The sequence below is a fragment of the Cherax quadricarinatus genome, chromosome 84 (genome assembly GCF_038502225.1).
Source record: "Cherax quadricarinatus isolate ZL_2023a chromosome 84, ASM3850222v1, whole genome shotgun sequence".
Lineage (NCBI taxonomy): Eukaryota > Metazoa > Arthropoda > Malacostraca > Decapoda > Parastacidae > Cherax > Cherax quadricarinatus.
In genome coordinates, this window is record NC_091375.1 from 12,183,155 (window position 1) to 12,194,241 (window position 11,087).

General features: G+C 40.6%; 1 protein-coding gene across 1 annotated transcript; it reads left to right on the forward strand.

Annotated features, from left to right (window-relative positions):
• The first annotated feature begins 2,907 nt into the window (after positions 1–2,907).
• LOC128704359 (actin-3, muscle-specific-like) lies at positions 2,908–7,038 on the forward strand. The gene is made up of 2 exons (XM_053799519.2): positions 2,908–3,064; positions 5,638–7,038. The coding sequence occupies exon 2, from the start codon at positions 5,656–5,658 to the stop codon at positions 6,784–6,786; it is 1,131 nt and encodes a 376-aa protein (XP_053655494.1). The 5' UTR covers positions 2,908–3,064; positions 5,638–5,655; the 3' UTR covers positions 6,787–7,038.
• The last annotated feature ends 4,049 nt before the right edge of the window (positions 7,039–11,087 follow it).

Consider the following 11,087-nt stretch of genomic DNA (forward strand, 5'->3'; position numbering starts at 1 on the left):
CATATTTTCAACGCATTACGCGAGTCAGGTTTGTAATAATGTTGGTAGAATTACATCAATATGTTGGGTAAAAGGACACAAGGGTAACTAATGGGACATTTTATTGTGGCAACGTTTCGCTTTTCAGGAGCTTTGTCAAGCCTTTATAAACAATGCATGGACACAGAGAATATACATAGATACAGAGGTGCTAAGCATATTATAATCGTTGTTGGTAGTAGCAATAGTAGTTGTAGCAATGGTGGTAGTAGTGGCTGCAACTATGTGAAGGCGGGGCTTATTATTGACAAAGCTCATGGAGAGCGAAACGTTGCCACAGTAAAATATTGCAGTAGTTGCAATTGTCTCCTTTCATCTTATCCTCCTTATGACCTTACCCGGGTCCATCTGGAATTTTTGTAATGGTTCTTGCCTCCACTGTACTGGATCTTGTTCCCATTGAGAATTCCACATTATCTGCGTGCGTCTATTGGTTCAATTTTCTTCGTTCAAGATATTTTTTTTAGCAAGCCAGCCTTCTCCCACCGAGGTAAGGTGATCCTGAGAACAAGAGAAGAAACACTTTCTCCGTCATTCGTTCAATCACTGTCTTCCCAGAAGAGTGTTGATATCACAGGTCAGACGACCTTCTGACCTTGTAATTCACGAAACTTCGTCTCTATTGGTCACTTTCTTTGCTGTTATTTTATTGGCCACTTTCTTTCCTGTTATTATTCCATTAATCACTTTCTCTCCCGTTACTGTTATTCTATTTCAACATTTCGATCACTTTCCCTTATGTAATTTTTAGGCCAAATTTTGTTGCGGTTCCATCTGGAGTACTTTCTTGCAGACTAGAAAAGTATAATCTATCCTAGACTTCCTTTCTAGTTTAACTTCCTTTTCTTTGTTAAAGATTAAAAAAATCGTAAGACAAAACTGTCCGTAGCTAAATCCTTGCTGGTTGTGTCCTCTGGATCTGCTCCCTGTTGCTAGTGAAGGAAAGTTGTCAAGCAGGGGAATTAAAGCTAGTCTTCCAACCTCCGCGGGGTTAAACTGAGTACCCAGCGTCTGGATCTGCTCCCTGTTGCTAGTGAAGGAGAGTTGTCAAGCAGGGGAATTAAAGCTAGTCTTCCATCCTCCGCGGGGTTAAACTGATTACCCAGCGTCTGGATCTGCTCCCTGTTGCTGGTGAAGGAGAGTTGTCAAGCAGGGGAATTAAAGCTAGTCTTCCATTCTCCGCGGGGTTAAACAGAGTACCCAGCGTCTGGATCTGCTCCCTGTTGCTAGTGAAGGAGAGTTGTCAACCAGGGGAATTAAAGCTAGTTTTCCCTCCTCCGAGGAATTAAACTGATTACCCAGCGTCTGGATCTGCTCCCTGTTGCTGGTGAAGGAGAGTTGTCAACCAGGGGAATTAAAGCTAGTCTTCCATCCTCCGCGGGGTTAAACTGAGTACCCAGCGTCTGGATCTGCTCCCTGTTGCTAGTGAAGGAGAGTTGTCAACCAGGGGAATTAAAGCTAGTCTTCCCTCCTCCGCGGGATTAAACTGATTACCCAGCGTCTGGATCTGCTCCCTGATGCTGGTGAAGGAGAGTTGTCAACCAGGGGAATTAAAGCTAGTCTTCCATCCTCCGCGGAGTTAAACTGAGTACCCAGCGTCTGGATCTGCCCCCTGTTGCTGGTGAAGGAGAGTTGTCAACCAGGGGAATTAAAGCTAGTCTTCCGTCCTCCGCGGGATTAAACTGATTACCCAACGTCCCATAGCCCCAAGTCACTCCCCCTCGGAGGTTCAGTGATTCCCTTGAATGTAATAATAGAGAGCTTTTCTATAGAATCACTCTCCCTTCGGTATCTTTTCCTAGTACCTGAGCAAGGAGTGCTATTGCAGTTCGCGATCTGCGTAATCAAGGCTGTGCTCGCGGGGAATGTGTAAGAAGTTAATACAGGTGTAAAATATCTTTGAGTCTATTTTTAAGGTATCGACGCTCAACTTTTTCAACAAAACATGATTCGAAGAGGTTCACGTATATAATATTGTCCAGAGAAACTGGCGTTTGAAGCGCGTTTTTCACATTACTCGTGTAAACATTACAGTGTAATGTTTATCAGAAAGCTTAGTGTATAACTTACGTTCCAGAGACTCTGATGAGGTTCGGAGTTTTTTCTTAAGTTTATATATAAATTGATTTCCAGAAAGATATGAATGTATATTGTACAGACTGGTGTGTGTATTGTATAGACTGGTGTGTATGTTGTACAGACTGGTATGTATGTTGTACAGACTGGTGTGTATATTGTACAGACTGGTATGTATGTTGTACAGACTGGTGTGTGACTGGTATGTATGTTGTACAGACTGGTGTGTATATTGTACAGACTGGTGTGTATATTGTACAGGCTGGTGTGTATACTGTACAGACTAGTGTCTATATTTGTACAGACTGGTGTGTATACTGTACAGACTGACGTGTATATTGTATAATACACTCAGCCAGAGAAGCTTGAAGTAGCAATATACTCCACAGAGACCGCGAGAACACATGTCATACAGATGTGTAAGACAGGTATACAACACCGACAAGATGATACCACATCTCTCATGTCATATAGATATAAAATGGCAGTACAATCAATTTTCAAAACGGAAATTTCATGCAAAAAAAGCTCTAACAGTATACGTGGTCCTAAAATGGTCAGTAGACTTAATACCAGTGATTAAAATTATGAAAATCTTCGTACTCACGCCAGTTTTCCACCTGCTGGTCTGAAGATAATTCTGTCACGTCTCCATAGAACAAAGTTTTGGCACTACGAAGGGTATTACAACAACTTTTCGACTCATCAACACTGCTTGCCAACTGTAACTAATATACCCTTCTGAGCCATCACTTTTGAATGTATGATCGACCTTGCTGATATTTTCACTCCTTAAGTGACGTTCTACCTGCGGTCCAGCACCTGTCAGCGTAATGAGTCAAGTATACCCGTTGCAACTTCTTGCGGAAGCGCATGCTGGGTATATAAGACGCTTCTTGCAGACACCAGCCCCCAGTGTACTTCAGACTCAGGATACGTTAGGACCTGTGTACGTGCTGTGGTAATCCCGTGTTAAACATTACAGGCGGTGTCGTAGCCTCTGTTACATAAGGGAGTGGAGATCAATGGAGGAGAGGTTGAACGTGTAGCTAAGCCTTCAACAAGCTCAGGAATAGGCTATCGCCGGTTATAGATATGCAAAATTACTTGACAGAAAACGTACACCCCTTTGATTAGCGGCATGACCTTAGATTTTATTAATGGCTTTGCTTATAACTTCCCGTAAACGTTTCTGAGGATTCATCACTGGTACTTAAAATGTAATCAATATTTATCACCTAAACACTGATTACATCTCCCCAACTTAAGCCTTCTGCAGGCTTCAGAGTCATCCTGAACATCATTGAACGTCAGATATCGCAAGAACACTGCCAATAAAATCCACAATATATGGTGTGATTATTAATTTTTCAAGGAACGGATTGGTAAGCCAGGGAAACGTTTTAGTCATATAACCAAAACTCCGGTTAGTGAATTGTCATATGACTAAGACCAGCGTCAGGAAACACTTGTCCTGTTTCCTGACGAATAAATATCGCAGCTCCGTCAGTTTCTTCTCAAATCGCATTTACAAATGTATATCTAATCCGCAATACATTAACGCAAGATCACACTTACGCAGTCTTACGTGTTCTTTGTCTCAGGAATACGCACATTATAAAAATATCCGTTTAGCACAAGATATGAATGTTAAACCTTCAACGCAGGACACAAATTTCGTAAAATAACTGGTATCCGTTAGCTAAATGAGTGTTGAAGACTCGAACATCCGTCCGCTTATCGGTACATAAACACTACCTATTTGTATTCTTCTCGACCCCCATCGTTCCAGTAACGCGTTTTATTAATTGGATATATTCACAAAGGTGTATCAAGATACTCTTGTAAAGATAATTGAGTTTCAGGAATTATGTTTCCTTGATGGTGGGAAAGACTTGTAATATTATACAGCCAACATTTCGACGGTAAAATCAATCACCCTTATCAAGATTCATATCTGGAACGTGTTACACCATGTTCCAGATTCATTTCAGTCCAGGATTCATGTTTCAGAAATGTATCCTGATGAAGGTGTTGGTTTCTCACCGAAACGTTGACTGAATTCCATTACTTCAGTGAATATCCTAAGAAACTGAAAATCTTTTCCACCGGCTGGGAAGATACACTTGTTTCTGAGACCTGAGCATCGCTGCCAGAAAAAATCAACACCCTGTGTATACCATCCTAACGTCTACGATAATAATAACGAAGCTTAAAAATTCCACACAGAATCAAGTATTATACGTAACCTTTCAGACGTAAACCGGGATGTGCATCAGAATTCTTGTTTTGGGTCTGGGTGTACCTTGAAAGTTAATATACCATACAGTACATGTATGGTGTACAGTACCGACAAGACATAGAATTAGACACATGTGAAACACCTGGGTATCTTCACTACAGACTTTTAGCCATCCAGTGGCTTTATCAGTACAAATTCAAGAACACAATGGGAAGGCAGTAGAATTGTATACAAACCATGTTGGTTTAGCTATGTATGGTTAAGATACCATATGGGTTTACTGTTTATTACAGCTTATTAACTCGTCAGTATCTGTTCTACTAATGTCTAGAGGAATATTAACATCGCAAAATGAGTACGAGAAACAAGTTTTTATACTTTCGATGTATCGTTCAGAGTCGAACTTTAAAGCGTCATTACTTTAATAAAGTAACGTTTGCCAGGAAAACTGAATTTATAAATATCTGAAACCACAATAGGTTCAGGTCAAAGTTTAGAACTTTCCAGTTGCCAGAATAGTGAAGACTGCAATCTACCCTTCGTCTGTATTGGAAGGGGTAATGTTAGTGCAGTGTATATGCACTAGATACTGCTCCTCGTATAATATCTCATGACCATTAGTTCGTAAGATTTAGGACCTGTCGGCTACACGAGGGTTGTTGAGGCCATACTATACATTAACATCGCAGACTTGGTTATTTATATAATGCATGATAAGGCAGTTCTCAGTGCATATTCATTGTGAGATCCACAGGTCTGATATACAATATCCATTGCGAGACACACATGTCTGGTATACGGTATGCATTGCGAGATACACACGTCGGGTATATAATACCGACAAGATGAGAAATTAGACACATATGCAACACCAGGTTATTTTTACCTGAAAACGTTTCGCGACTTTTTCAATTTGGTAAAGAGGTGATATATGTAGACACTCTCTTTCCTAGTGATTGGCGAAACGTCTTCAACCAAAGACTTCCAGGTGTTTCCTGTTTAATTAAACATCTGAGTGTTTCTAAATCTATGATCAATATGTTAGGGTTAAAGACTATTGCTTCCTTAAGAGTCATTAATGCAGCAATAAGGGAAGATACAAATTCCGAGGCTGCTTTATTCCCTAAAATGAAGAATAAAATATATTTATTATTCGTACACTGAGATTTTGGAATCATTGAGCAGTGCTTGAGCGAAATGCCAAGAATTTTCTACTGTAAATAATGATATATCTTCAGTAATGGTTAATAAAGTTATTTACTTTTATTTTTTCTGCACAGACTGACTAAAACTCCACAATGTGTGACGACGAGGCAACTGCCCTGGTTGTGGACAATGGCTCCGGCATGGTCAAGGCCGGCTTCGCTGGTGACGACGCTCCCCGAGCCGTATTTCCCTCCATCGTCGGCCGTCCTCGTCACCAGGGTGTGATGGTCGGTATGGGTCAGAAGGACGCCTACGTCGGTGATGAGGCCCAGAGCAAGAGAGGTATCCTGACTCTCAAGTACCCCATCGAGCACGGAATCATCACCAACTGGGACGACATGGAGAAGATCTGGCATCATTCTTTCTACAACGAGCTGCGTGTTGCCCCTGAGGAGTCCCCTGTCCTCCTCACTGAGGCTCCCCTCAACCCCAAGGCCAACCGTGAGAAGATGACACAGATCATGTTTGAGACCTTTAACACCCCAGCCATGTACGTGGCCATCCAGGCCGTGCTGTCCCTGTACGCCTCTGGTCGTACCACAGGTATCGTGCTCGATACTGGTGATGGTGTCACCCACACCGTCCCCATCTACGAAGGTTACTGTCTTCCCCATGCTATCCTTCGTCTCGACCTGGCTGGCCGTGACCTGACTGCCTACTTGATGAAGATCATGACAGAGCGTGGTTATTCCTTCACCACAACGGCTGAACGAGAAATCGTTCGCGATATCAAAGAGAAACTTTGTTATGTCGCTCTGGACTTTGAGAACGAGATGAATTTGGCTGCTGCATCATCCTCACTCGAGAAGTCCTACGAGCTTCCTGATGGTCAGGTCATCACCATTGGTAACGAACGTTTCCGTTGCCCAGAGTCTCTGTTCCAGCCTTCCTTCCTGGGTATGGAATCTGTTGGTATCCACGAGACCGTCTACAACTCCATTATGAGGTGCGACATTGATATCAGGAAGGACCTGTTCGCTAACAATGTTCTCTCTGGTGGTACCACCATGTACCCTGGTATTGCTGACCGCATGCAGAAGGAAATCACTGCTCTGGCTCCCTCCACCATCAAAATCAAGATCATTGCTCCTCCCGAGCGTAAGTACTCCGTCTGGATCGGTGGTTCCATCCTGGCCTCACTGTCCACCTTCCAAGCCATGTGGATCACCAAGGAGGAGTACGACGAATCCGGCCCCGGCATCGTCCACCGCAAGTGCTTCTAAGAAGTACAGCACCGTATTCCTTCGAACAATACATATATTTATTAATCCCATTGTTTACCACCAATCGTTTACTGTTGTCTGGGGATATGTCTTCAATTTCTAAATGCCACCTTTCTTTAATAATTGTGTAAGACATAATGCTATTCTCTGTTTATCTGCTGGTACTTCTCTCTTTATCTGTTATTTATATTTTTGCAGCACTTCGTATACGACAATATATATATACATACATATATATAATTTAACATAAAATTTATGTTTCATTTGAAGCCTTTCTATAGAGAAATCATATCTTATTATTTATCTCTGATGTGCTATATCAGTTGTTTCATAATTCAAATTTCAGAAAAAAAATATTACAAGAAACTTGCATTCTCTTAGCCACCTCTTACTGATATGAATCATCTATCGCCTGGATGATAATTTATACATATTTCAAGTACTGCCTGGATGATGCCTTGGAACATATTTCTTCTGTTACCACGATGATACCAGCTACATATTAGTTCATCTGCCATGGAGATGGTGCTTTGTAGACTACGGTTCAGCTATCCCCAATATGGTGCCTGGTAGTAGCACAGCCTGGAGTAGAAATGCCTTGAGCAGGAACATCTCGAACACCTTCAGCAGGAACACCTTCAGTAGAAACACCTCGACTAAGCGTTACCTGAGAAAATCCGAAGTCTACTGTGTTATCTGTAACTAGTTTGATGTTCACTACTAAGTTTCACACATAGTGATCCATGCTGTGTTTCAGAATGGTATACGGATTAAAACAGATATCCTCCTATGTTTTCCTTATAAATATTTTTATTTCCTTATAAATATTCATTTATTTGAAACATTTCGACATCAATACGATATATTCCATATCAGATCTGCAGAAAACTCGCGAGTTGATTTTTTTGAAACTGTAAACATCAGCGTAGGATCAGGACGCTTCATTATCAGAAAATAATTTGCCTTTTTGGGGGGGGAGGAAGGGGGGAATCATACGCAATAGTTACTGGAAAGGGGAAAAAATGAGAAAGGAGTGAAGTAAGAAATAAAGAAGATCAAACTAGCAGGTTCACCAAACAACTATTGCAAGAAATAGTACGTACTGACTTCAAGACTGAAAGATTTAATATTACTTTCACCCTTTTGTACTATGTGATGTAAATGATTTAGAAATCTGACACGTTGAAGAATGAGACACTTGTGTAACATTTACACAAGTATCCCATTCTCCTGTCAGTAGTATATTCTGTAGCGTGTTGAATGTTGGTGAAGAATTAGACCACATGCAACATCTGGGTATCTTTATTGTAGATGTTTCGCCATCCAGTGGCTTTATCAATGCAAACTCAAGGACACAATTGGAAGACAGTAGAACTATATACAAAAGATGAGGTAATCAGTCCCTCAACCTTGATGCCGGTGTGAAGAGCACCGGTTGGCGAGACGTCAACAAAAGGATACCCAGATGTTACACATGTATCTAGTTTTGATCTTGTCGGTAGTGTCCCATTCATGTACCAAGTGTTGAATATTACTTGTAGTGGCAAATGGACACGAATACACACACTTAATACACTTTACTGAAGGCGTTTCTTTCATCTCGGTCACTTTTGTGATGAAGATCTAAGTGCGCCAGATTACCCCTCTCTACTGTGATGTTCTGAATGTTATTTGTCTCAGTTATTGTGATAAATATTACCTTGTCTTCTATAACCAAGAGATATTGTATAACACTGAAAGCTCCGTAAAGATAATTCATTACAATATTATCTTTTACGGGTACTAAATGGCAAGAACGTACAGTTGCAATCCGGCAGACATGTGCAACAATGTGCAATAGAATGGTGCAAAGCTGTGTCCTTGACCTTATTATCAACAAAATTATATATATATTTTTTTTAGATTTGTCGTAATCAGAGAGGCTTTATTAGCTGCCAGATGGCGCATCACGGTGACACAACATCAATGTGTTTAACGAAGGAGTATCAACGTGTTTAACGACAGAGCATCAACGTGTTTAACGACAAAGCATCAACTTATTTTCAGACGTATCATCAACGTATTTCAAGTTAGATCATTGTAGTGTTTACAACTGTAGCATCATTAGGTTAGGTTAGGATAGGTAAGATTTATTCTGTGTGTAAACAGAGAATAAATAAAAAATGTAATTCTCAGTGACGATGTAGGTTGGCGATGATACAAATAATGAAAGTTCCTTTCCGAAAGTAGAACATTTATTGCAACAGCTGAAACAATTAATCTACGAAGGGACACTTGAAAAATAAAAAATAAATAAATATAAGGGGAGGCACCGGAACTAAATAGACAATGCCACACACAATGTATAAATACTAATCTTGATATATATATATATATATATATATATATATATATATATATATATATATATATATATATATATATATATATATATACAGAACATCAGTGTATGTACACATACGATATACACAGCAAAAAATCGACCGAGCAAAGGCTCGTAACTCGGAAAACTAGTAAGTTGAGACACTCGTAAGTCGAGGTACCACTGTACATCTCAACTTGCATACACTTAATGCCTGATCTCTACACACCCATCTTCGGGATTAGAGTAATTTGATTGGTGAACATGTGATGTTCAGCGTTAATCACCCTCGTGTAGTTGATAGGCTTTGAGCCTAATTAATCACACTAACGACCAGACTAGGTTTTGTGGCCCAAATTCATCAGTCCATGGGAAATTGTCGACCAGGTCTACTGCTACCACCACTACTACCACCACTACTACCACCACTACTACCACCATTACCACCACCATTACCATCACCAACGTGCCAACGTGCAATAAACCACACACTGTAAGCTTAAATGAGGGGTTAAGAGTGCCAGACTCTTACCACTAAAGCTCCATACACAACACCTTCAAGATTCTGAGAGCTTAATAATTAGTTAAGCTGATAATAAAACAAAATACAGCCAAAAATCAGAATAAATTCACTACTGGTGATTCACGTCTCTCTGACGTAAAGAGGTGATTCACGTTTTTCTGACGTGAAGACGGAAAGACAGGCCGCTAGCAGTGATATTTCTCTTAAGGTGACAATGACATGTAGGTGAGGAGGTGCCAGACACTTCAACAAACATGAGTAGGCTCGCATTTAACCAGATTTAGCATGCTAATTATATCTCCCTGGTTGAAAATAGAATGTAGATGTGATATAATGAAGATGCTTCAATAAGATCTTAAAAATACGTACAAGCAGCAAAGTTTTGTGTTATATTTTCCGAACTCAGAAACACCCCGCCCACCACTACCATCACTTGCTATTGCCAATGCCCAAGTAGGGTAATGATGCCAGCCTCCATACCCGCCCCTTCCTTCCATCTATACCCACTCCCTACTTCCCCTCCTCTCTCTCTCCCTTCATACATACAAGTTCCGCCCCTTCCCCATATCCACCCTCCTCTCCCTTCATACATGCACCTCACTAACACCATACTCAGCTCTCTCTGCCACCCACACATTACATACACTCAGGCTATTTCTAGAAGTCATCCCATACTTGTACTGTCTTAATGATGTCATCCAACACTTGTACTGTCTTAATGATGTCATCCAACACTTGTACTGTCTTAATGATGTCATCCAACACTACTACTGTCTTAATGATGTCATCCAGCACTTGTACTGTCTTAATGATGTCATCCAACACTTGTACTGTCTTAATGATGTCATCCAACACTTGTACTGTCTTAATGATGTCATCCAACACTTGTACTGTCTTAATGATGTCATCCAGCACTTGTACTGTCTTAATGATGTCATCCAACACTTGTACTGTCTTAATGATGTCATCCAACACTAGTACTGTCTTAATGATGTCATCCAACACTAGTACTGTCTTAATGATGTCATCCAACACTTGTACTGTCTTAATGATGTCATCCGACACTTGTACTGTCTTAATGATGTCATCCAACACTTGTACTGTCTTAATGATGTCATCCGACACTTGTACTGTGTTAATGATGTCATCCAACACTTGTACTGTCTTAATGATGTCATCCAACACTTGTACTGTCTTAATGATGTCATCCGACACTTGTACTGTCTTAATGATGTCATCCAACACTTGTACTGTCGTAATGATGTCATCCTACACTTGTACTGTCTTAATGATGTCATCCAACACTTGTACTGTCTTAATGATGTCATCCAACACTTGTACTGTCTTAATGATGTCATCCAACACTTGTACTGTCTTAATGTCATCCAACACTTGTACTGTCTTAATGATGTCATC